Genomic DNA, 27806 nt, shown 5'->3' with positions numbered 1-27806 from the left:
AAGCAAGCTGGAGGGGGAAAACTTTTTCCCTTTTACATGGCTCTGGCCATCCCAGCTGAGTTGCAGGGAACTCAGCTGGGATCGTCAGAGCTGGGATCCTCAGAGTAAAAGGGAAAAAAACTTCTTTCCTTTTACGTGGTTTCTGGCGATCCCAGCTGAGTTGCAGGGAACTCAGCTGGGATCGTCAGAGCTGGGATCCTCAGAGTAAAAGGGAAAAAACTTTCTTCCTTTTACGTGGTTTCTGGCGATCCCAGCTGAGTTGCAGGGAACTCAGCTGGGATCGTCAGAGCTGGGATCGCCAGAGCCATTTAAGGCTCATCAGAGCCTTTCGGGCTGGTCTGCCTGGTTACAGGAGAACGACACCCGGCGTATAAGACGACCCCCGACTTTTGAGAAGATTTTCATGTGTTAAAAAGTCGTCTTATACGCCGGAAAATACGGTATATTCTATAGTTCTTTTTAGTTTAAAGAATGCTATTAATAAGTTTAAGGATTAATGGCAAAATTTAGAATACATATCCTGAACTACTATTATAAAATATTCTTTTGCAATTTAGAATATGTAAGCCATCTAGATTTAAATTCTTCAGGAAATAATGCTTCATAAAGGTAAACAAATTTGTTTTTGGAATATTGAAAAATTTTTCCCCTTCAAATGCAGGCTGATCTCATAAATCAGCTCTACCAAGGCAAGCTGAAGGACTATGTAAGATGCCTGGAATGTGGCTATGAGAGCTGGAGAATTGATACTTACCTGGATATTCCATTGGTTATTCGACCTTATGGCGCCAATCAGGCCTTTGCTAGCGTGGTGTGTATGTTAAACTGAATACTACTGCGTCTTTCTATGTAATAATGCCACAGTACTGTCACTTCTTTAAAGGTAAGCATCATCCTGGAAACTCCATCTTGGGTTGTCCGTCTTTGTGCAGTAGACCAGCTAGCAAGCTTTAGAAGACCCTTCAATAAGTCCTACTAGTGCATGTTTGAGAAAAGGAAAAGCAGTCAATTAACATGTGAAATTTTAACATTGCAAATGTAATAAAACAACACATGTTCTGCCTTTCTTGTAGAAAACTATACTTTTGAAACATAATATGGGCTTTAGGTGAATTAATTATTCTGAAACTGTTGGTAAATATTACAGCAAATAGGAAAGGAATTCTTATTTGCTCTAATATTTACCAATAGTTTCAAAATAATTAATTCCAATAATGAAATGGAATTAATAATTAATTCCAATTCCCAAATAGGAAAGGAATTCCTATTTGGAATTCCAGATAGCCTTTTGGTTGGACTGGGGAAGGAGAACTTTAAATTGACAGTATTAAGACGCCTCTGGAATATTCCTTAAAATCCCAATAAACTATTGAACATGCAGTTTGAGACCAACTTCTGTGGTACTTGTACCTCTCTGACTGGAGCCACATTGCCAAATCGGTAATTGAGCACTATCTAGTTCCCTCCAACCTCTCATACTAGCCATCTTGCTTTATTTAGGATGCTTAGAGTGGGATAACCAGTGATTATCTGTTTATAAGGGAGACTCTGATTACATTGACTAAGTGAGGCAGGAAGGATTACTCCGAATTGAAAATAGATATGCTGATCATTCCAGATTTCCTAACTACCTTCCCATCATGGCACTGTGCAAGCAACAAAGGGTGGATTTAAAAAAAAAGTCATGAATCAACCCTGATTCCTGTCGAAAACATGGGCAGATTCATACAGTTTTCTGTCAATATTTTCAGAACTTTGCCATTCTAAGATAGCTGGCATGCTTCCCTATCTGCCTTTCTGAATTGTAATTGTTTTTATGATATTCCTAAATTAATGCTTTTTGCAGTGTATAACTTAAAATTTATTTGTTTTTTTTTTTACCAATAGAGTTTGTATGGTTCAGGTTTCAAAACAAGGTTTTATAGGCAACTTTAAAAACAAAGGGATTATTATTTAAAATGATTACATTGATTTAAGTGATGTAGCCTATTGAACAAATAAACCCAGAATTTCTTTGGTTGTCTGGTCTTCCAGTTGCATTTAAAAAACAAACCCAAGAATGTATATTTTATAATCTCAGTTAAGATACAAGATAGATATATACAGATATAGATGCCTAAACCTAATACTAGGTTTATGTTGCCCAGATTTTTTCTCCAAGAATTTCAATCCAAGCAAATGCTAACTTCTTGCCAAATTAGGCTTCTGCTCCTAGCCCACTTTTGCTCATCTTGAACATTTAGACAGAGTTAGGTATTTTAAAATAAAGTTACTGTTTTAAAGAGATTGTTAGGCCTAGCCAAAAAATGATGTAAAACAATCCAGCCAAAGTTCAGTTCTTTATTTGCACATACCATTTAGACTGAATCTTGCCAGGCTAAACCTAAACTACTCTACCCTAATGGATATGCCCAGGAAGATTCACATAGGCACATTCCATGCCAGACCATCAAGAGATAGCAAACTGGTAAGCTAGACAAGAAGTTGAAAAAATATCCTTGAAGAAGACAAAGGCAATCATTTCTGTACTGTTGCCAAGGAAATGACACTGACATAATAACACCAGAAGCCAAGGTCACCTTGAAATAATCTTTACTAGCTAATCAGTTCCTAGATAGCCAGTGGAGTGTGATAATCTTTCTGATTTTAAATGAACAGTTTTTAGAAATCTTTATGCTTTGTTAAGTTTGATATGCTATGCAACTTAGCAGAATTGCAGATAGTACATTTTTATGTATATAACATCACTATAAAATGTTTCTCATAAATAGAATATTTAGGATCTTCATATTCTGATTCGTTTCTTGTTTTTAAATGGAGAATACTCTTGGATAATGGAAGCTAGTTGGATAAAATGCTGTGTCTGTGTTGTCTTTCTATTGGTAAAATATTAAGGGATGGACCTTGACAAAGAAGCAGTTTTGTATATAAATAACATACGATTCTCTCCCCCCACCTTCCCATATATTCTAACTAAGGAAAAATTGCCTGATATCAAATAACTTTCAGATAGTCATCGACTTATGACCTTTTGAAGTTTTTGTGGTGCTGAATGAAAGACCTTAAAATAGGTCCCTGAAGTTTTGGCCACTGCAGCACCTCTGCATAAATCAAAATTTGGGCGCTTGGCAGTTACAGTCATAGGAGCCATCTATTTTCTTCCCACCTTTTTGTTCCTTATAGTCCGCAGCCCCTGCTGCCCTAGCCAGCCTTCACCAACTTCTTGCTGTCTCTGCTGACCAAGCGTATCTAACTTGGTACTTTATAAGGAACTGCTAGCTGCACATGGTTGCGCAGGGCCGTTTCCTCATGAGACCTGGGAAGATAGCCTCAAGTGGTCAACAGTTGCCTCACCAAAGGCCTTGTCAGAATCGGGAGCAAGAAGATGGCTAAGATCAACTGGGGCTTTTCTACTTGCTACCCACAAGACAAGGAGTAAGGTAGCCAAAGGAACAGAGATGGGGGAGATAGGCAGGTGGCAGGATTTGAAAAGGAGGCACTTACCAAGACTCAGGACTTGGAGGAACCAAGCCCAGAATAGCTTGGATTGGGGTGGCTACTCACTTAATGACCTACAATTCTCAGTTAACAATGGCAGCCAGAAGTAGTGGGATTTCCGTTACTAAGCAGTATGATCACATGACATCTCACTTTATGACAGCATTGCTTAGCGACAGAAATTCCACTCCCAATTGTGGTTATAAGTTGAGGAGTATCTGTATTATTCCTGTTTAGTTCAGACAGTATTGTCTGTTTTCCTTACGATTATCCAAACATGAGACTCAATATTATGTGCTGTCTTACTTACTGTGTTAATAATCTATTCATCTGAAATACTAGATTTTTCCTACATTAGATTGCAAAACTGATCCTCTATTTAGAAAAGTATTGTAGTTGTAGTTTTCAGAATTTTGGAACTATGGAGGATACTTTCTTTTGGAGAAAAGAAAAGTTGCCTGTTTCTAAATGGCATTCTCTGAAGGTAGTATCCTCCATTGATCCTCCATTAAAAAGGATAAATAAGAATTTGACTCAGAACAAAATAATCATAATGGGATCAACGCATGCGCTAATAGGGCTTGTAGAAGGGAATGTAAAGGTCTTTTGATCTTGCTAGTGTGTTTCTGAGGGGACTTGCCACAGACGACACTATCCAAAATAGAGGATCTGTGGAGGATATTACCTTGAAAGAATTCTAGTTAGAGGTAAGTGATTTTCTATTTTTTTTAAATATAATGAATGTTACTAATCTTTGTTGCCCCTTCCCAAAATCAATCTGGTCATTGTTTCTAATTGTCATTGCAAATATTTACAATTTCTAGTAGTATTTTAAAGGAATTTTTTTATAATTAACTTTATTTAGGTATATTTAGTTGTTTCCTGCTGACTCTTCAAAATAGACCTTGAGGATTTTTAACTATGATCCCCAAGGCCCATGTACCCATAAAATATATGGGTACTATTTTGATACTTGTTTTTAAGACTGCTACAAGATAAGATAACCAACAAAAAATATATATATCTGGACTCAAGGCTCTTTGCAGACTCTGCACTGCTGCTTTGTAAAAAAAAATGTAAACAATGACATAAACCACAAAACTCATCCTTGGTCCCCCTGAGACCATTAGAAACTACTCCAAAACTCATTTTGGAGTTTTACACAAAATTTCATATGCATTCTGCTATATGAAATGCCAATGAAAACAGCTCAAGGAAGAACTTATATTACCATAATTTTTCTTTTAGTTCTAGGTTGTTTGAACATGGTTCAACAAAGTTGAATATGGGAAAAAAAATTAAACCCCACACAGTTGCAAGCTCAAGCCTCACGTTTTCCCCATGATAGACTGCAAATTGTATTAAACATTTGAGGAATTGCAAATAATATTTTAAAAATGTAGCCTAAGTCATCTTTAATAAGCCAGAACCCTTGTAAAAATATATCTGGCAGTCATTCAACAACTGATAGTTATTTTTGGTAAGAGCTAAGGTGGCGCGGTGGTTAGTGGTTAGAGTGCAGCATGCAGGCTACTTCAGTTGACTGCTAGCTGCAGTTCGGCAGGTCAAATCTCACCAGCTCAATGTTGACTCAGCCTTCCCGCCTTCCGAGGTCAGTAAAATGAGGACCCAGATTGTTGGGAGCAATATGCTGACTCTGTAAACCGCTTAGAGAGGGCTGTAAAAGCACTATGAAGCGGTATATAAGTCTAAGTGCTATTGCTTTTGCTATTTTTGCCTTGAATACCTTAGCTACAGAAGAAATACAGTAGATCTTTTCTATTTAAAAATAGTAGTTCTGCTGCATTAAATATTCTTACCTACATATTTAATTTGAATATTTTATCATTGAACTTGAAAAAATAATCTTCCAGATGTTTATAAATTTAATTTGCTCTAGCTTGCTTTAATCTTGGATCTACATGTAATCTTAAATGTAGAATTGAAATAGATCTATTTGTCATTTTCATTTTCATTTTTTTTGCTTTAATTTATATGCCGCCCTTCTCCAGAGACTCAGGGCAGCTTACAATGCGTTAAGCAATTTAAATGTCATCTTAGAAAAGATCATTCCCTTTATTTAATATTTAATAATATTTAATTATTCTGATCAATAGGAGTTTGAAGTGCCCTTTTTAGACCAGTAGAAGCCATAAAAAAGTGAGATTCATAGAAAAGTATAATTTAGGAGAGTAAAAAAGTATTTTAATTATATTGATATTCAGATTAAACCAAAGTACAACCAAGGTATATCATCACTGTAGTGCTTCTTGTTTTCATGTTACATAAAATAATCAGCCCAAATAGTTACATACACAAATAAGAATTAATCGGCTTCAGAATAGGCAACAGGAGTTATTGATCTATGATACAATAAGTTTAGCCATGTGTACAGATTTAATCTGACAGGTACTAAACAATCTAATCGCTTGCCTAAACATTTACCTAGAACAAAGGTTACAAACAATTTTCCAGTTTTGGAAATATATTTGTGTAAATATTTTTAAATGTTATAGTCCTCAACTTATGACCACAATTGACACCTGAACTTCTTTCACTAAGAAGTTGTTAAAACAAAGTTGTTAAAACAATTGTGCTCAATTTTACAACTTTTTTTGCTATGGTTTTTAAGAGAATTACATGATTGTTAAGTAATTCTGGCTTCCCCCATTGACTTTGCTTGTTGGAACCCCTCTGTGACAATCACAAATGGTGATCATGTGACTTTGGGAACCTGCAACTGTCATGAATATATGGCAGTTGCCAAGCATTTGAATTTTGATCACATGATTGCAAGGCTGTGGTGATTGAAAGTGGAAGAATTAGTCGTAACTCGCTTTCTCCAGCACCATCATAATTTTGAACAGTCTGGTCCTAAGTCAAGAACTATTTGTAATTGCCCTAAGAACACATTGTTAAGCATATTTAGATCTAGTCTAAAAAGAGACCTACTAGATTTTCGAAGTGCCATTTTGAATATCATAGAAAAACTAAGATGACATTATAAATAGCCAGAAGTAGTAAATCTTACATAACGAGACAAGATTTATAACAACGTTAAGCCAAAATTTCTAAATTCAAACAAATTTAGTTTGTTGAACACATGATGATTGCTTTCTACATAATGTTTGCTTTATACTTTAACAGTATAGGAATGTTTCAGAAAGACCTGTCCTGAAAGTTTTAAAACCTTCCAAAGTCACTTTACTTTTCTCTCATCCCATCTACATGCATGAGGGAATGGGGGTGGGGGTGGAAAGAGAGAGAAAAAGTTTTTGAGTATAAAGGAAGGCAGAGGAAAGATCAGATAATTGACATTAATCAAATAAGGCATAAGTCCAGGCAAAGACTGTGGAGATAAAAGGGAGGAAGAGAAGCATGTTCAAACTTATAAGGTTCTCTAACTACAGTATAGCTGTCCTAAGAGATTTAGGTCTACATGATATCTGTTTCTTAGTCTGCTCTGGGGCTGACACACACTGACTTTTCAGAGAATTCAGAAGCTGTAACAATTAAAAAAAAAGAAGTCCGTGTCTCTTATCACAACAATTTGTGCATTGACTTTTGCATTGACATGTTACATTACAGTAGCTTGTGTAATTTTATTATAAGACAATAAATACTGTGTTAATGTTACATTTTGCTCTTGTAATTAAATCATTATCGGTGTTAGTTGAATACTGTTTCCCATTAAGTTGTTGGGGGGGAGTCTTCCTTACCTTTATGTCTGCCACTAACTCCACTGATTTTTCAATGGGACTAATTTCAATTAATATGATCTGCAGATGAGAGCAATACAGCAATTTGGATCTGATTGGTTGCACTTGATTTGAGGAAGTAAATACTTGGTCCTGACTGTATATTTATAGAGATAATTTCATGGACTATTAAGAATATAAAACTAAAAGAATTAAAGAAACTACACATTTTATAATTATAAAATTACAAAGCTGCTAGAAATTAAAAAAAATACCAGAATGAAAAATAAGATTATTAAGAACTATGTAAATATGTTTTTTTAAAGGTGATCTGTAAAAAGATTAAAATACTTGGTTTAATTTTCTCCTTGGTAAGCAATAAAGCCATTAAATAACGCATTACCATTCATGGATTTTTATCTAATTTTAGAAGATCTTTAGGCGCATCACTTCTTTTTTTTGTGTGTCTATATAGCACAGTATGGTTCCTTGTTGACTTGCACATCACACAGAGCTTACATAAATTTCACATGCCTATTTTTTCAGTCATTCACATACCATTTACTTCTTAATTAAAGAGGTATAGTTTTGTTTATCTCAATATTTCTAGAAAAAAAATAAACATTATGGTATGCACAACTAAAGAATTGTAATTAGTACATTTTCCCTAAAAATATTTAAGCCATAGTTACAATCAAAATTTCTGAAGTATGTGTAAGAAATGTGCATATTGGCTTTAGATTTTAATATGTATAATGTGGGGTCAAACTTCAAATTGGCATGCACTTTAGAATTTTCAGTAGCAATTCCTTTTGATAAAAAACAATGTTTTGCAAAAAGTGTTTTTTTTTCCATACCATGGTTTTTAGATAAAGTATGCGTTTTCTAGATTTTTTGCTTTGTTTTGTTTTAAAGAGCAATCATAGAAAATTATAGCAGCATCTTACTTTTTACTTCAGCCTCATGACCACCATCCCACCTCTGCTCTGCTATTGGAGTTAGGAGCTTTTTTAAAAAGTGTCTTCTGTTTCAGCAGTGACAGAATTCTTACCCATGTGAAAAAGCTAGGGCTGTAAATGTTTTGTTTTGTTTGTTCTTAGTGCTTCTCTGAGCTCTCAGAAATGGAGGGAGAAGGGGTGAATTGGAGGCTTTTTGAAGACCTTCCCCTATCCTTGATCTCCTCCCAAAGTGGGATCCATCAAACAACATGCTTTAGATAGTAGTCTTATAAGCTGTGCACCAGTCATTTTGCAATTGGTGAGTCTTCTGCCCAACTAAGCCCCCTTTTATTTATTTAGACTCCAGGGAACAACTGTTGATGAGAGAAATTGAGTCACAGGATTTTATTTTATTTTTTATTTTATTTTATTTTTAATGATAACATTTGCCTTGAAATTTACACAGTGATAGCAGGCTAATGTGTCTGTTTTAATCTTTGTGGGCAAAGGTTCTTATGTAGGTTGTGAACCTGGTTTCCTCTCAACTTTCTCATTTATCTGATTCAGTGTCTTAATAGTTTTGAATTGAATTTAGAACAACACTAAATTTTCTTCACCATATTAATTAGTATCTTTTGATATAACATTATTAAAAAGATTTGTTATGAAAAAATGGGTTATTGCATTGAAATCTAGATGGACATTTGGTTAAGTGTTTTTTACAAAGTATTCAAAATATTCCAGTCACATTTAAGCTTTGCAAGATAATAAATTACATATTTAAAGGATTTTTCAAATATTTTAATATCCTTTAGCATCCATTTTTCAGATTTTTTTACTGATAAAATGATAGAAAAATAATACAAAAATGCTTTAAAAAAAGCCATGAATTAAAATATTCCAAACATATATTTTATAAACCTGATAAGGATAAGCAGTATTGACCTAATGCTAAAAGGAATACTTCAGTGTAAAAAGGTAAGCTTTTCTATAGAGAAACTTCGGGAAATAAGATATCGCTTTCTCGGTCCTTCTCTTTCTGTCTCTCTCTCTCTCTCTCTCTCTCTCTCTCTCTCACACACACACACACACACACACACACACACACACACACACACACACAAATATACAAATGCATAATCCTTGGTGTTCCCTGAGCATTGCTAGAATGGAGTGAGGTTTGGTATCTATTTATATACCCTTGATTTCTCAATGTTGGTGAAGATGTTATTTTCTCCTTAGTAGTTCCTTGATTAGACTGTTGTTTACTGCTTGTTACTGGTGTTAATTCCTGTTTATCTGGGGTTTGATTGCTGGCAAGGAGGTGTTATGATCTTTTTGTTTCCTTTTTAGCTTTTGCCTTCCTTGAATGGTATGCAGAACTTGTTTATCTTGTTTATCTCTATGTGCTTACTCATGACTGATTTGTCTGAATGCCAGGCTTCCCCGAATTCCCTAGAGTTTTTGGATTTAACTTTGTCTAGGATGCTCAACTGCAACTTTGCTTAAATTGGCCATGTGTTGTGTCATTAAGGAGATTTCATCATGATGTCTGATTGCTAGTTGATGTTCCTGGATGCACTCTGCTAGTCTTCTACCTGTCTGTCCGACTTAGTGGCTCTCTCTTGATTTACTTAAGATGTTTTGGAGGGCTTTAGTTGGCTTGCATGTTATGATGCCATGTGGTTGTAAATAGTCTGTTGGTGGTTTCTGAGTTGTTTTTGATGTTTGGCAATGTTATCCTTTTTATAGCTTGTATTGGCTGTGTTGTAGTGGTTGGAGTGTGGTCACACTCTACCTGATAAAGTTTCATGGCTAGCCATGGAAGATGTTGTATAGGCACTCTTTTTCCTTTTCTAGTGTTCTAGTTTGCTCCAGTGCACTTGTGCTTGTCCCACAGCTCCTCTTGTGGAAGGTTGGTTTGTTACTTTGGTATTTGAGCACTTGGTTAGTGTACATTATTTTTTTTGATAGACTTCTGTTTCTAATTTGCCATTATTTTCTCTGCTGATGAGGATATCCAAGAAAAGTAGTTATTGTTTTCTTCTTTCCCTTTTTTGAAGATGCTGTTGATTGTTTCATGTGTCCCTTTGTGAAAAGATGCAATCTACATACTGGATTCATAATTTGTTGGAAATGCTATAGTTTCTAGATGTTTAGTTGTATTTAATGAAACTTGTACAGAGAAATACATTCAGCACTTAAGTTTTCAGGTTAATGTGGAAATATTCTCTAGAATAGATAGAATTTTAATAATTAAAAATATACTGTATATTTGGTAAAGAACTTGTTCCCATTAAAATAAAACCAGCTTTAAATCAAATGGCTGAGGATATGGAACTGATGGATGGATGACTGCCTATGCCACTGCGATTTAATGTGATGTGCAAGATAACAGATTTTGCTTTTGATCGTTTACATTACAATATCTAAACATAGGAACCATAAATTATTTAATAAATAATGTTTTACGGATCATGATTTGGCTGCTTACTGAAGGGAAAATATAAAAGAACTTATCACTTGTTAGATACTTTTCTTCACTGGCTTGTGTTATAAAATTCAAGAATCTTTGATGTCTAGTTATTAAATATTGCACAATGTGTAAAGCTGTTTTTTTTTAAATTTCTGATTAGGAGGAAGCTCTACATGCTTTTATTCAGCCTGAGATCCTTGATGGTGCCAATCAGTATTTCTGTGAACGATGCAAGAAGAAATGTGATGCAAGAAAGGTAAACACGTTTTAATCTAAATAATAAGGTGGGTGTATTAATATATATGAAATGCAATTAATCATTGACAGTTTGTTTCCTTTTGTATCTTACAGGGATTGCGATTCTTGCATTTTCCTTATTTGCTGACCTTGCAGTTAAAAAGATTTGATTTTGATTATACCACTATGCATAGGATAAAACTTAACGACCGTATGACATTTCCTGAAGAGCTAGATATGGGCTCATTCATTGATATTGAAGATGAGGTAATAATCAGTATTTACTTGGATTATGTTTTAAGAAATACCTTAATTGACTCTGAATTACAAACTTATTTCATATCAGATTAATTTGAAATTTATTCACAATATCAGGATCAACTGTTGTGTATTGTCTTTTCCTTCCCCTTTCAAACTTAAATGTAAACTTAAACTTAAACTTAAATGTAAAACCTAGACTTTCTTTGTGACTGCTACACATACATACAGACACACATGCAGTAGTGCAAGGTACCAAGCAATAAGGAGAAGATGCAGGCCTTTATTTCCTGAAGTGCCTCCTTGCTGTCTATTTGTAAAATGTGCTCATCTCTAAGTATTAGTGTATAGTAAGAGAGAACATATGGATCCATTCATTGTTTAACTAAAATAAGTCCGTAGCATACTTTTACAAAGGAATTCATTGTACACAGATATGCACTGTTGACTCCACTTTACAATTTCAATTATTTTGTAAGACAATTATTTTGTCTTACAATTTTGTCTTTAGATAATTACTTTGTACAAATCCTTATTGTTTATAAACTAATCCTTATAACTTGTTTTAAGAAGTCTCCTCAAACAGAGAGCTGCACTGATAGTGGAGCAGAGAATGAAGGCAGTTGTCACAGTGATCAGATGAGTAATGACTTTTCTAATGACGATGGCATTGATGAAGGAATATGTCTTGAAAACAATAGTGCTGCTGAAAGAATTTCAAAAGTTGTCAATGAAAAGGTACCTTATATAATTTTATGCTATTTCAATATGCCTTTTAAAGGTAAAATTATTACATAGTTACATTGTTAGAATTATTACTAAGTATTGTACACAGTAACACAAAATATTGTTTGTCTTACCAAAACTTGTCAGTAAATTGATAGTACAGTGTTAACTGATTTTTCAATTAACTGCAAAATAACCTGAGGGGAGACCATTAAAGCTTAAAAAAAACACCCATGGCCACATACAGGTAATCCTTGATTTAAAACAATTCATTTAGTGATCATTCAAAGTTACAAAGGCACTGAAAAAAGTTACTTATGATCATTTTTCACACTTACAACTCTTGCAGCATCCCCATGGTCACATGATCAAAATTCCGATGCTTGGCAACTGGTTCGTATTTATGACAGTTGCAGTGTCCCTGGTCATATGATTACCTTTTGCAGTCTTCTGACAACCAAAGTCAATGGGGAAGCCAAATTCATTTAACAACCACGTTACTAACTTAACAAATGCAATTATTCACTTAACTGTGACAAGAAAAATCGTAAAATGGGGCAAACTCACTTAACAAATGTTTCACTTAGCAACGTAAATTTTGGACTCAGTTGTGGTTGTGATTCAAGGTCTACCTGTAATAGAGATAGCCTTATGTCAATTGTCTGTCTGCCCGTCTGTCTTACAGACAACTATCTATCTTAAAAGAGACATTTTACCAATACCATAATGAGAACATGAATTACATGATTTTAGAACAATGAATGTCAGTAGCTGATTTCATCTGTAAGAAAATTGTCTAAAATAGCAGCAGTTATTTTGCCTAATTGCAGGTAAAGGAAAATAGCAGGTAAAGGAAATGCTCTCGGATCGGACTGGATCGCCCGGTCTGGTAGCGATCTTGGCCGATGGTTCAGCGATCTGGTAGCGATGGCAGAGCAAAGCTCCGCCCACCCATGCGGTTGTCATTACTTCCTGGTTTTAACCAGGAAGTAATGTGTTTTTTACCTTTGCGCATGCGCAGAAGGTTTTGCACATGCGCAGAAGGTCTGCGCCTGCATGTGCCATGCGCGCGCGCTTCCAAACCAGTAAGGAAGGTAAGTAGATTTCACCCCTGGAAATAGTATTAGCTAACAATTCCCAGCGAGGGAAGAAACAAAAGTGTAATATAAAATGTTGGTTTTCATAGCCATATCCAACTTGCTGAAATACATTCTGGGGCCAATTGCTATTGCTGAAAGTACCATAGCAAGATGCTGCTTAAAATACCAAAGAGATGGTAAAAAATAAAAATGAACAGATATTATTAAAAGTAATAATATAAGTAATAAATGAGCAGGATATATTAGAATTAGAGTGATTTGGGGGGATAATTTAATATTTATAAAATTTGTTACTACTTAAATATTCTTATAAATGTTCAGATTTGTTTTGTTTGCTTTAGTTTGTTTCTTGTCAGGGGAGCTAGTTATTTCACAAAATGTGACTGCAATAAATATGCTCTGATATAAATAGGATAAGAAACAAGAGGTCCTTTTAAATGTTAGTATTAACATTTGAGGGTTTAAGTACAAATCAAAGGGCATGAGATATGAATAGTATGAAAAATAAATTACTTAGTAAGAATTTTAAAAATTAAATAAATGTTACAAATATTTTCTGACCAATCTGTATTTGCTATTTTCTCTATTGTACAGAATTCATTACTATATGAATTATTTTCTGTTATGGTTCATTCGGGAAGTGCAGCTGGCGGTCACTATTATGCATGCATAAAATCCTTTAGTGATGATCAGTGGTACAGTTTCAATGATCAGCATGTTAGCAAGGTAAGTTATTATAGTGATCTCAACAAGGATGTCTATAATGAAACAAAACAGCATATAGATTTAAATTTAAGCTGCATGCAGATTTAAAAAGTGGCATCAGCTTGTCCAAAGTAGGCTAGGTCAGGAAACAGATTTTAAATGATTAGAGTTGGAAGGGACCTTATAGGTCATCTAGTCCAACCTCCCACTCAAGCAGGAGGCCCTACACCATTTCTAACAAATGGCAGGCCAATCTTTTATTGAAAGTCTCAAGTGATGAAGCTTCCACAACTTCCGAAGGCAAGCTGTTCCATTGGTTGATTGTTCTCACTGTCAGAAAGTTTCTCTTCATTTCTAGGTTGAATCTCTCCTTGGTCAGTTTCCATCCATTATTCCTTGTCTAGCCTTCAGGTGCTTTGGAAAACAGCTTGACCCTTTCCTCTCTGTGGCAGCCCCTCAAATATTGGAAGATGGCTATCATGTCTCCCCTGGTCCTTCTCTTCACTAGACTAGCCATGCCCAGTTCCTGCATCCTTCGTATGTTTTAGCCTCCAGTCCCCTAATCATACTGGTTGCTCTCTTCTGCACTTTTTCTAGAGTCTCAACATCTTTTTTATAGTGTGGTGACCAAAACTGGATGCAGTACTCTAGGTGTGGTCTTTATTGAGTGATATTAGTACCTCCCTTGATCTTGATTGCATCCCTCTGTTAATGCAATTTAGGATTGCATTGGCTTTTTTGGCTGCCGCTGCACACTGCTGGCTCATATTTAGCTGGTTGTCCACTAAGACTCCAAGATCCCTCTCACAGTCACTGCCATTAAGCCTGGTTTCCCCCAGTTTATATTTGTGCTTTTAGTTTTTCTTACCTAAGTGTAGGACTTTACTTTTCTCTACATTGAATTTCATTTTGTGAGATAGGGCCCAGTATTCAAGTCTATCAAGATCCATCTGGATCTTGAGCCTATCTTCTAGGGTGTTAGCTATTCCTGCCAGCTTAGTATCATCTGCAAATTTGGTGAGTTCACCTTCTATTCCCTCATCTAAGTCGTTTATGAAAATATTGAAGAATACTGGGCCTAAGACAGAACCTTGTGGCACCCCACTGCTTACTTCTTTTTATGTAGACTTAGATCCATTAAGGACTACTTGCTGAGTACGGTTTGTTAGCGAGTTGCAAATCCATCTGGTGGTGATGCTATCTATCCTACTTTTTTCTAGCTTACGAAGAAGTAAGTTGTGGTCTCCTTTGTCGAATGCCTTGCTGAAGTCTAACTATATTATGTCCACAGTATTTCGCTGTATTTCTTGACAATGTCTGAAACTTGGCTTTTATTGAGATAGGCTCTAATAACAGAATCTTGAAAGCCTAACTAGATGTTCCTTTTCCTCCCTCTTATACTCCAGGGAGTTTAAAGTTTGTATTTCTTCCTAATGTTTTCTTTATTTGCGGGTGGTAAAGACATATTTTTGTAACAGTCACTGCATGGTTTTTCCAGGCTCATCTCTGTGGCTTTAACATGGTTAAAGGAAATTCAAGATTACGCAAGCTAAGGAAATCATTAGGAAGGGAGAGAAAGATTAGCAGGCAGATTGAGAACAAAATATGTTAATTATCTGCTGAAGCAAAGGAAGGGGGAAATGGAATATATTCTTCAGAGAGGAAACTTCTGCTGATTGGTATATATTATAATGGTTGCGCATATTAGTTTTGCTTATTTTATATAAGGCTTCCACTTTGTCCTTACCTGCATAATACATTGCTGATTGTATCTACAGTATTTTTTGGAGTATAAGACGCATCTTTTTACCCCCCAAAAGGGGGTGAAAATTTAGGTGCATCTTATACACCGAAGTAGCCCTGCCCACCCACTGGCCCCCACCCTTTGGCCTGTGCCTCGCATCAGTTACCTCCTTGCAAACAAACAGCAAGAAAAAATAGCCCCTTTCAGCTTCAGCATAGGTTAAATAGCACAAGTTGATTAGATTGGCCTCCCAACTCTCAGTTGATTTGCTCTCAGCTGTTATGCGCAGGGCTCTGCTGCTAGCTGCAAAGAGTGCTGGAGCAGATTTTTTTTTTCTGCTAGCTATGCTGAAAAAACGAAACTGAAAGTAAAGCAGGCTCTTTGCTGCAACGTAACAAAATGAGGCAGGGAGAGATTTATTTTTCTTTTTGCTCACCAAAAAAGGAAGGTGCAAACAATGGGAAATTTAGGGCAAAAGAGGAGAGTTCAAGATTTTAAAACACAAAAGAAAAAAAGCTCTATTTAACTAGGGAATTGTAATAATTGAGATACTATTAATTGTATATTGTGTTGAAAACAGAAATAGTTAAGTTGTGGTTTGGAGGAATATATGGGGGAAATTATTTGGTTTATTATTATTGGTAAATATAATTAATTGATTTGTAAGAAATTGGATTGCATGGAAATAATTGGAATATTCATGTTCATATTGATTAATATACAAAAAAGATAGTTATAACTGATTTATATAAAAATGTTGAATTTGTATTAAACAATTGTAATATTAAATAATTAATCAATGTGAGGATGGATATAAAAATAGATGACAATGGGAAGGGGTATAATATAGAATAGAAGGGAAAAATTGAATTTGATTAAGATTAGAGCTGAGAATGAAGGGTAATATTGGTTTTTTTAAAAAAAAATAGATGAGGAATAAATATGGCAAAAAGGAAATATAGAAATTATAAATTTAATTGAAATGATTAAACACTGTTTAAATTTGTGAACCAGCCAAATACTCTGTTCAAAGAAAATACATTGTATATTTGTATGTGTGTTTGTCTAAAAAATTAAAAAAAACTTAAAAAAAAAACAACCAAAAAAGGTAGGTGCGTCTTATACTCCGTTGCGTCTTATACTATGAAAAATACGGTAATAACTAAACATATTTTTAAAGGACTCCATATTACTCTTCTATCACTCAGGAGATGGAAGAAAATGGCACTGTAATGCAGATGCCATGACTTTAAATGAAATAAAAAACTTAAAACTCTTAAAAGATCAAATTCATCTAAAGAATTTCATGAGATTTTGTCTTTTTGTGGGAGGTTACCCATTGTTCAACATTGCAATATCCTGTTTTCTTTTTCTCTGCTTATATATTCAAGTTCACAGAGAAATATGATTTCCATGTATGGCTTGCTTATGTTTCCTGGAATATTATATTAAAAATATGCAATTCATTTAAATATACTAAATGTGTATCGCCTTAATTTTCCAATTAGATAACTCATGAAGACATTAAGAAAACTTACGGTGGATCATCTGGAAGTCGTGGCTACTACTCCAGTGCTTTTGCAAGGTAGATTGTACTTCTGTAGCTGCTTAACTTTGCCCTTTTAATGGATTAATACAATTATTTGTTTTAGTGACTAATTAGTAGATGTATATGTTGCACATTCATAAATGATTCCAGTTGGTTTACAATGCAAATATATAAACCTTTAAAAGCCTATATATAGTCATTTAAAAACTAGCAACATAAAATCCATAAATACCTTGACATTTGTTCAAAATGAGGAACAAAAAATATCTCAGCATGTTGAAAGCAGTGTTCAGTCCATAGCACAGAGATGGGGGAGCCTCCATTTTGAAGACCTACAGCAGATTGACAGACTTTGAGAAAAGCAGGTATCGTCCTGGCAACTGTGACCAGAATGGCAGTTGGAAGAGCTTCAGCTATACCAATCCAAGAGTGATTGGTTCTGCCTCAGGAAGTCAGCCTTAAGGAGCAGATATATTGTGGCCAAGACCAGTCCAGCTGCTTTTATAAGTAGCCTGGTGTAGCACCTATAAGTGCGCTTCTGTTTTCATTATCCAGCATTATCCTTGATTATTTGGCACTTTTGAAATGGCAGCTGTGCTTTTATCATTTTGTGAAAAGTGAGGCTCCAGATCTTCTGCCTTGATAAATGGGATGTAACACATTTGAAGCAGAGAACTCTTGTACCTTTAAGAATTATTCTTTGAGGTTTATAAAAATGCTTCTGGATTTGAATAATGTGCTTTTTGATCCTTTGATTATAAAGGTTAAATGCATATAATTACTTTTACTAAGATGTAATTATGCATTTTATTTTGGGCTATTAAATGCATATGTATTTTAACATGCAAGATATAAATACTATTTTTTGTTTGTTTATATCACTGCAATAGCTCGACAAATGCATATATGCTTATATATAGACTAAAGGATACAACTAGAAATGCAAGTAAGTACACATTCCATTATTCACAGGTTGATTGTGGTTTTAATGATATTTCTAATGTGATTGAATCACCTCATTTCTATAAAACCTAGCTAAATTGCTTTTCTTTTCTCCAGTTCATGAAAGGAGAAAAATTAATCCAAATTAATGGGAAGACATATATAGGTTTCTTTTCCTCTTTGAATTTGATAGCATGCTGCAGCAAATAATTTTTTTTGAACATGGATTTGGAATGGAGGTAAAATGACTGTTGGAAGTATATTAGTTCAGATTAGCTGTTTTTGAAGAAAGAGTAAAGCAGTGTTTTGTTTACTAAATCTCATGCACTGAGCTATAGATTTTATTGGTTGATATGTGCTTATTTTTAAGTAGTTTAAGTAGATAAGTAGTTTAATATATATAGACTATGCATAAAGTGTGTGTGTGTGTGTGTGTGTGTGTGTGTGTGTGTGTGTGTGTAAAAGAGAATAAGTGGGTCCATTTTAGCAGTGCGTCCATTTCACAAATACTCCTAGACAGCATTCCTTAAGGTCCCCAAACTTGTTGGTTCTGTGGACCGATGGTGGAGGCAACAGAGGGGGAATGGTTTTATTCATGAACTTCATTCACAAATGAAACTTTGCACACTCGCAGGCTGCTTCAACGGCCCGTTTCCGAACAGGCCTGCTAGTGGTCTACGGCTCAGGCTAAAGTTGTATGTGTAATTTAAAGTAAGATTCGTTTACAAAATAACAAAATACTGCAAAACCAAGTATTTTTTTAAAAAAGCTCATGTTCTTATTGCATTAATAGAGTTCTTAGAAGTCAATGAATATCCAGAGCATATTAAACGATTAGTAGAAAAAGAAAAGGAACTGGAAGAACAAGAAAAGAGGCAGCGTGAAATAGAACGCAATACTTGCAAGGTATGTTTTGGCACATTTCACCTCAAATGTTTGCTTAGAGCAAGATGAGCAGATGATTTTATACATATTGCTAGATGGAGAAAACCCTTTATTAAACAAGGTTAATTCTAAACTGGGTGGACAATATTAAGTTTCTGACAGCAATGGTCTGGTTTATGATTATAGGCTGCATTGGCATAACACATAAGTCAATATATTTCACTTGAAATGGATTAAAATTTAAAAATATTTTTTTCTTTGCACTTGGCTTATGTTTTTGATGTATTTTAGAAATTTTGAAAATGCATATTTTTAGAACCTAGATAAAGTAACTTAATACATATTCTGGAATTTTGCTAATATAATACCGTGTTTCATTTGTTCATGTCACCTTTTGAACAGAATCATATGTATTGTTTATTCATTGATATAGTATTATCTGTGAGATATAATTTGCTGATTTGAAAGAGTCTTTGAAATGTAAAAGCATGTAAGATGATTATGTTTTCCAGATTTTTTTCTTTTAATTGTTGAATATCTCTTTTCTAACAAAAATGTTCATGCACAGAACATTGTAATTCAGTATGCTATCAAGTAGATTGAAAAATCAGTTTGATTTTTTTTCTGTCATTGGCAATTACAGATAAAATTATTCTGTATGCATCCTGTAAAACAAATAATGATGGAAAATAAACTGGAAGTTCATAAAGATAAGACTCTGAAGGAAGCTGTGGAGATAGCTTATAAGGTACAATACTTTACGGGGTAATTGCTAAATTGATCAAGATCTCAAGGGCTACATCAGTGTATACATGGGGTTCGTTGATGCCATTTGTCTCCTTATTGGCTTTCTGTTTGCATTGGGCAATATTAGAATGATATTGGTTGGTTGAGTCATGAGCCAAGTATAGGGCAGTTATAAAAAATCATTAAATAAATATTTTTCTTACTGTACTTTAATACTTTAATCTTACTGTAGCTTCTGTTGATATTCTTTATTAATTGAAAGCCATAACAAACCCATTGTGGTATAGTAATGAAGGTATTGGATGAGTGTTTGAACTCCTAGAGGGAAGGGAGGATACAAATATAACAAAATTATTACATTTGTGGCAATTGTGCCAAAGAATCTTGCCAGATCACATATTAATGGACAATAAAGATAATGTTGGTATTATTTTTAGATTAGTGGCCATGCATGTAGTTGTTAGATTTTTTTGTTTTTGTTTTTTGTTAACAAGCATGACATATCTGGAGAAGTTGAAATTAGAATGTTTTTCTGCAGTTTTGACTGAACACTTGAATAGCATTTCAATAACACTATTTTTCACTTTTGTATGGGTTATAGATAATGGATTTAGAAGAGGCAGTTCCTTTGAATTGCTGCCGTCTTGTTAAATATGATGAGTTCCATGATTATCTGGAACGATCCTATGAAGAAGAAGATGACATTGCAATGGGAATCTTGCTTGGTGGTGTTAAATCAACCTACATGTTTGATCTTCTTCTGGAAACCAGGCGACCTGATCAGTCTTTCCAATGTTACAAACCTGGTGGTAAGTGATACTTTATAAAATTGTGATTTTATGAATGCAAAACAAAATTATTTTTGATAATCATACATTATAGTAAGTATATTATCTTTAAATTGAGTATTTACGGGGCAAGTGTTCCTTTTAACCTTTTTTGCCATTTGTGATATCATCTTCATGGTTTATATTTATTATTTTGGCAGAAGTCATGGTAAAGGTTCATGTTGTTGACCTAAAACAGGACACAGTGGCTCCTCCAATTAGTGTCCGTGCTTATTTGAACCAAACAGTTACAGAATTCAAGTATCTCATTTCGAAGGTAAATAATTTCCACTTTATTCTTTTTTTCTGAGTTTTTCTTTAGAGTATTAAAAGCGCTCATTTTATCTTGTTTTTCCTGTTACCCTAGGCTGTACATTTACCTGCTGAAACAATGCGTGTTGTTTTGGAACGTTGCTATAATGATTTGCGTCTTCTCAGTGTGGCTAACAAAACACTTAAAGCTGAAGGCTTTTTTAGGAGCAATAAAGTAAGATATTTTTTTCTTTAGTTTTTCTTTCAAAGTATAAATATAAATATTGTATTAATCTCAGATTGTCTGCAAAAACATAATAAAATGCTTTTACAAAATAATTTCCAATAATAAATGTACAATATGTCAGAGAGACAATAATTTATTTGTTCGATAGGAATTTCTTGATTTCCAGATAAGTCACATTTATCTGTAGTTTATGTACAAAAGATAGTTTCTGTAAGAGGTTAAGATTTTTCCTTGTGGATTTACTTTTTTTTTTTTTTACGTTTTAGGTATTTGTTGAAAGTTCTGATTCTCAAGATAGACAGCTGCCATTTACAGATTCACAGTTATGGAAACTCCTAGATCGCCATGCAAATACAATCAGACTGTATGTTTCATTACCGGAACAGTCTCCTGGATCATTGTTCAGAAGGACAATATTTCAAAAGGCGAGTGGAGATTCAGGCAGTTTAGATGCAAATTGTGAAGCAGGGAAAGGATCTTTACCTAATGCAAAATCTGTAGAAGCTATCCTAGAAGAGAGCACTGAAAAACTTAAAACCTTGTCCTTACAGCAACAGCAGCAGGAAGGAGATAATGGCGACAGCAGCAGAAGCACAGAGGCCAGTGACTTTGAAAATATTGAATCGCCTTCCAATGAGGCAGATTCATCAGCATCAATTGAAAACCAGGAACTCGAAAACCAAATACAGGTTTCTGATACAGATAATTTCCAATCAGAGGAGCGGTCAGATTCCGATTTGAACAATGACAGAAGCACAAGTTCAGTGGACAGTGATATTCTTAGTTCCAGCCACAGCAGTGACACGTTATGCAATGTCGATAATGCCGCTATATCCTTAGCGAATGGACTTGATTCACACAGCATAACAAGCAGTAGGCGATCCAAAGCCAACGAAGGGAAAAAGGAAACATGGGATACGGCCGAAGAGGACTCTGGAACCGACAGTGAATATGATGAAAGTGGGAAAAGCAGGGCAGAAGCCCAGTTTATGTACTTCAAGGCAGAACCCTACATTGCAGAAGAAGGTTCAGGAGAGGGGCAGAAATGTATGTATCAAATACGGTAACGTGCAATATGTTTTTCTAGAAATGTAGATTGCTTGTTTATTTATGTCTATATGTTGTATACATTCCTGCAAAATATGTTTATACATGCAGGCTTGCTGTTTGCATAAAATGAAAGATGGTTCTAGATGTTTAGATGTAGGTACTCCTCAGTTTACCACCACAACTGGGACCAGAATTTAAGGTAGTAAGTTATACAGTTATTAAATAAATAATGTGGTTGTTAAGTGAATCATTTGTTTATTAAATGAGTCATGCAGTCAGTAAACAAATCCTGCTTCCCCCATTGAGTTTATCTGCTGGAAGCTGATTGGGAAGGTCACAGATCATGATCACATGACTACAGGGTGCTACAACTGTTGTAAATGTGAGCTGCTCGTCAAACACCTAAGTTTTGATCATGTGACCGCGAGGATGGTGTGATGGTTGTAACTTCAAGGACAGGATGTAAATTACAGATGAAAGTCACTTTTTTCAGCACCATCGTAACATTGTTAAACTAATGGCCATAAGTTGAAGACTACCTATACTACTAGACATGCACATGCATTTAGGGAATTGGAGTAGAATCAAGTTAAATTCAAGAAAAAGAAAGCTGCATCATTTTCCTTCATTGGTAGAGAATGCTGTGATATTGAGGCTTTGATTTATGACTTCCTCTATTGATTAGAAAAACTTTGGGAAATACTACCAGAAGGAAGCTGCTGCTTCCATCTGATCCACAATCAGAGAATAAATCAGGTCATTATTTTTTTTTAATAAGCAGAGGAAGCTGTAAAAAATGTAGGAGGAAGCAATTCTGTACATACCACTTTGGGGTATATGAAATGCAGAGTCTAAATCAATAAACTTTAAGGCAAGAATAGTTAATTGTTCAAAGTTTGGCAATATAATTGTTTTAAGGGAAGATTGATTTTTGCCAATAAATTGTTAACAAAACCATTGTGCATCTGTGACACACCATGTGCAATTGCTAAAAATGACATTTTCTGAAAATTTACTACAGCTTTGAGTATAAATTAAATGTTAAAAAGAAGGCAATTTCAAGATGCAGTTTAACTGTAATGCATAATTTTAAAACATACTACTTTTTCATTAGACGGACCTTCTTTTTAAAATATTAAGTGGTATAGCTTAATAAATTATTATTTATAATCTCACACATGCCCCAATCACCTGCTGTACAATTTCCTTATATGTGAAGTTACATACTGTAGAATACAGTGTTAATGGATGTGATAACTGTCTCTGATCACTTGAAGTCTTATAACTTGAAACTAAAGAAGAAAAGGGAATATGTGTATCTATTAATAATATGAATGAAATTATATTGATATACATGTGGCATAAGAACAGAGTTTGTTTTTCAGATTAATTTTTTTTTTCTTGGTTTAGGGTTGTTGATTCATGTTGATAAAAGAATTACACTCTCTGCCTTCAAACAACTCTTGGAGCCGTTTGTTGGAGTTCCATCTTCTCAGTTTAAGGTCTTTCGAATTTATGCCAGCAATCAAGAATTTGAGAGTGTCCGGTTGAATGAGACTCTTTCATCCTTCTCAGATGATAACAAGGTTAGCAAAATATGCTATTGAATACTAGCGGAAAGCAGTTAGAATGTAATGATTCACTCAATTATTTTTCAGGAGAATGTTTTGTTGTTTTAATATAGTGAGGTGGTATTTATCTTTTTAAAAATCTACCATCTGCAACTCAATATCTTTAACATTTTGTATACAAGGCAGTCCTCATTTAACATACACTCGTTCAGCAATTTTCAAAGTCACAATGGTGCTGAATGAGGGTACTTATGATGAGTCCTTTTAGTTGCGGCCATCACTGCTTCCCCATGGTCATGTGATTGTGATTTGGGCAGTTGGTAACTGGCTCATAATTGCAATAGTTGCATTATCCTGCAGTCCCATGATCACCATTTGTGATCTTCACTGCCAGTTTCTGACAAGTAAATTCAATAGGGAAGCCAGTAGGAGGTTGCAAATAGCAATCGTGATGATGGGACACTGAAACCCTACAGGATTCACCTAACGGGCTGCCAGAACTGCTGTTGTTAGTCTTAGCAAAGGTCCTAATTACCATTGGTAAGCAAGAACTACTTGTATATCTATTTGAATCTGGAGGTGTTTTTTTTTTTCATTTCCAGTCAAACAAAAATACAATCTCAATGGTTTCTCACCCATACCTGCATACACATCCTATTATTCACATTCCACTGGGTCTCTTGACACTGAAGAAACTTTAGGAGATTTGTGAAATTATAGAGGGATGGTAGGAAGGTGGTTAAAAGTAATCAATATTGCATGAATTTAGTTAATACCTGCATCTCATTCTTTTCCCTGTAAAATTTTCATTCAAGAGTAATCCAATATTTTTATAGGAACAGAAGTGTAAAATGCTTATACTCACAATTTCTGAGATGCTTCTCCATAAAGGCATCCACTTTTCTCAAATTTGATTATTGAATTTTGAAGTGCATTACATTGACACAGACACAAACATTTAATAGTTATTTAACTGCCAGCATTCTGTGTTAAGAGACAAGTAATATCTTGAAAGCTTTTTATTTTTTCTTTTTAACTTAAAGATAACTATCAGGTTTGGAAGAGCACTGAAGAAAGGGGAATACAGAGTCAAGGTTTACCAACTTTTAGTGAATGATCCAGAGGTAAGTAAGATGTGAAACTCCTGAAACATCTTGAACAACATAATTGTTAAAAAGTGAACTTCCTACATCCAATGTAACCAGTAGCTGAAAAATAAGATTTAGCAAAAGCTGCACAGTTCCAATATGGGCATCATATTACTAGCAAGTTTTAGAAGCAGTTAACAAAATAGATTCTCTGGGAAATGTACTCTTACGCTCTAATTCACAATTTTTCTAATATGTATACATATTGTTCTGATGGGACACAACTCTTTAGAGTAGCAGAAAACTGTTGTTTGAGTTGCCAAAAGAAACTTCTGACAACTGTAATAAAAGTAAGGAGCATCCCATTTTCATCTGATTTCTGTTAGCCTTCCATGAGGAGGATATTTTGATATTCTGGTTAAAGACTCCCAAGTTCTCCCCACTTCCTTGCGGGGATATTTAAAGAATTCTATGGGCGAGAATAGGAGTGAAATGTTAATTAAAGCAATAATTGGAAAGCATTTTTAAGTAAAAAGTGTATGTGTCTCGCATGAATTCAAACATAAAACTAATTGCTAGAATAAAATGTTTGCAAAATAAATAATTATTTTTAGCTAAGTGATCGGAATAAAATGTATTTTAAAGAAAGGAAGTTGCAGTTACTTGAATCATAAGGCATCCCGGCTATCAGGTTTTTTTTGTTACCTGGTTTAAGTACAGGTCTTCCCTGTTAATATTTTCTAGCTACAGAAAATAATAATAATCAGTTTCTTTTTATTGATAAAGAATCATGGATATATATGTCTGATGCACAGGAGTACTGAGCCTTTAATGGAAGGTTGAGATGCACTATTAATAAAATTTAATACATAACACTGGCATATAAAATAGTTTGCATAAGTTTTTATCTATATAGCAACCTCTTTACTCCTCCATAGACAAGCCATAATTAAAATTAGAAGCTTCTTTGATTGCTAAATTCTAAACCAGTAATGCCATAAAAACGGAGTCTGTGGCCAGAAGGGCCTTTTGACTGGGGCACCAGTTGTGGCCTTACTTAGAACAGGACACTTTGAATATATATTCTTGCCTATTTCGTGTCATGCCTGTATTTCTGAGATCTGCTGTACATGGGATTGTCCTTGAAGAACACCTGAAAACTTCAATCTGGTACTTTCTGTTTTTGAGGACAGTTTAAGACTTCTGATTACCTGGAAGCTTTATATGGCTCAATATCTGGGTATATCCTGTTCCTCAGTCTGGATAAACAGGGAGCACCTCTTGAAGTGTGATGCCAGGGCATGCAGAGGTAGGCATTCTTGGTGGATGCTCCCCTTTTGAAACAGTTTACCACTAGAAAACAATGCCTTCCCCAGTCTCAGCGCCTTTCAGAGAATAATGAAATAATTAAAAACAAGGGTTTTTTCTAGAATGCCTTTGAAGATGCAATAACTAGAAAAATATCCACACTATTATGGCTTCAGTTTTGAATGTTTTTTTTTATTATATTATATTGTGTGCTGTACTATTTTTACCTAGATGATCTGTAATGAGCAGATTTTTAAATCAAATAGGTAATCCTATTTACATCCTTTTTTGTGTCCTGATACACTATTGTATATATTTTCCTTTCCCCTTCAAGCACACATGGACAGCACAGAATTCACTGCTGCTGGCAGGCAAAAATTCTTTGTTGATATATTTTGTGCAAAGAGAAAGTAGGGATACTCACAATATGAAAGCTTTCTAACACATTATCTATTTAAATGTGTTTTCACAGCCCTGCAAGTTTCTTATAGATTCAGTTTTTGCTAAGGGAATGACTGTGAGGCAATCAAAAGAGGAGTTACTTCCTCAGCTCAGGGAGCAATGTGGGCTGAATTTGACTGTTGACAGGTAAACATCATTAAAATGAATCTCAAAATTCTTCTGTTGACCATATCATATTTTTAAAAAAGTCATACATTTATTTTCTTTTGGACTTTTGCTACAAATAAATCATTATACTCGTGTTTTGTTTTATTGATATTACTGTGTTTTGTTTTGTAACTGAAATGAACCAGCATTTATTTACACTTTCTAATACGTAGCACATGGTAGTAATCTTTGCATCAGTCTTAGTTTTGAACAACCAATACTTTATAGATTTTCTAAGACAAACAATTCTTTTGAGTTTTTTTTTCTTATAAAATGAAGGAACCTGACTGAAAATTTTAATTTGGTGCTTTTAGCTCTGGCTTAAGTTCTTCTGATAAAAACATGTCCTGTACCTATTTCAGGATAGCACTCTATCTAAATTAAATGTGGTTGCGACTAGATTTTATACATTAGTTTATAAACATATACTAATACCTTCAACTACTGTTTTGTTTTTCCAATAGATTTCGTCTAAGAAAGAAGACTTGGAAAAATCCAGGGACTGTGTTTCTGGATTATCATGTCTATGAAGAAGATATTAATATTTCAAGTAACTGGGAGGTTTTCCTAGAAATACTTGAAGGTATCAATACTTTGAAGTCAATTATTTTAATTAAGCTTTACAATTTTTATATTATATACAATTTTAAATTATATAAAAGTTGATTGTGTTGTCTTAAAAGTAAACTTTTGTGGAAAAAAATTACAGTGCAATTCCATATACATGTAGTGAAAAATAAATCCAGCTAAAGCCTGGTGACAAATATTAGGGTTAGATTTAGTGAAGCAACAGAGTATATTTCTAAAATTTTATTGTAGCTCAGAATGTAAAGTTGAGAGGCTTTAGGAAAGCATTTGGCTGCTTGAAGAATGTCTTAAATCTAGACAGCATACTAAAAAGCAGAGACATCACCCTGCATATAGTAAGGCTATGGTTTTCCCAGTTACTGTTCTGACCTAGGCTTCAGGAGACAGTAAAAAGCACATGATTAGTCCCAAAAGCCCTCTTTTTATTTCAACGGCTATGAATTATGTTCATTCCCAGCCCTTAATGAGTCACAAATAGTTTGTAAAATCTGCCACAGTCCTTCGGGATAAAGCTGATAAGCACCCACCTTTATCTCCCTTGACACACTGTCAAATTCCTAATTGGCAGTTAGCTTTGCAAGGCCACAGGGAGCACAGAATCAAAACAGAGCTTCAGAATTTAAACTGACCAGAACGAACAGCCTTCCTGCAAAGGCTCATGTGCCTTTGCTCCTCCTTTATGTCTTATGGGAGGGGCAAATCATCTCCAAGCCCTTCTCCGGAGTTGTCCCTTTTGTCTTAACTGTTCTTGCCTTCTGGCAGC

At 34.6% G+C, this 27806-nt stretch overlaps 1 protein-coding gene across 10 annotated transcripts in view; it reads left to right on the top strand.

The window, feature by feature from the left end:
* USP47 (ubiquitin specific peptidase 47) overlaps positions 1 to 27806 on the top strand; it is a 58255-nt gene that overhangs the window by 22065 nt on the left and 8384 nt on the right. For 4 of the 10 annotated variants that reach the window (XM_034417093.3, XM_034417090.3, XM_087878733.1 and 1 more), the window contains 17 exons: positions 662 to 811; positions 10771 to 10866; positions 10962 to 11114; positions 11676 to 11843; positions 13526 to 13657; positions 16889 to 16965; positions 17820 to 17875; positions 18665 to 18777; positions 19400 to 19504; positions 20105 to 20312; positions 20492 to 20607; positions 20698 to 20817; positions 21096 to 21876; positions 23290 to 23465; positions 24494 to 24574; positions 26319 to 26434; positions 26920 to 27038. In XM_034417093.3, the coding sequence (XP_034272984.1) occupies positions 662 to 811; positions 10771 to 10866; positions 10962 to 11114; positions 11676 to 11843; positions 13526 to 13657; positions 16889 to 16965; positions 17820 to 17875; positions 18665 to 18777; positions 19400 to 19504; positions 20105 to 20312; positions 20492 to 20607; positions 20698 to 20817; positions 21096 to 21876; positions 23290 to 23465; positions 24494 to 24574; positions 26319 to 26434; positions 26920 to 27038 (2767 nt within the window). The remainder of the gene's footprint in view (positions 1 to 661; positions 812 to 10770; positions 10867 to 10961; positions 11115 to 11675; positions 11844 to 13525; positions 13658 to 16888; positions 16966 to 17819; positions 17876 to 18664; positions 18778 to 19399; positions 19505 to 20104; positions 20313 to 20491; positions 20608 to 20697; positions 20818 to 21095; positions 21877 to 23289; positions 23466 to 24493; positions 24575 to 26318; positions 26435 to 26919; positions 27039 to 27806) is intronic. The other 6 variants (XM_087878723.1, XM_034417094.3, XM_087878720.1 and 3 more) reach the window with 3 other exon arrangements.

The sequence above is a fragment of the Pantherophis guttatus genome, chromosome 1, assembly GCF_059756535.1.
Source record: "Pantherophis guttatus breed Tessera chromosome 1, ASM5975653v1, whole genome shotgun sequence".
NCBI lineage: Eukaryota > Metazoa > Chordata > Lepidosauria > Squamata > Colubridae > Pantherophis > Pantherophis guttatus.
Note: the sequence above shows the minus strand (reverse complement) of the source record. Positions and strands in the feature narration are given on the sequence as shown.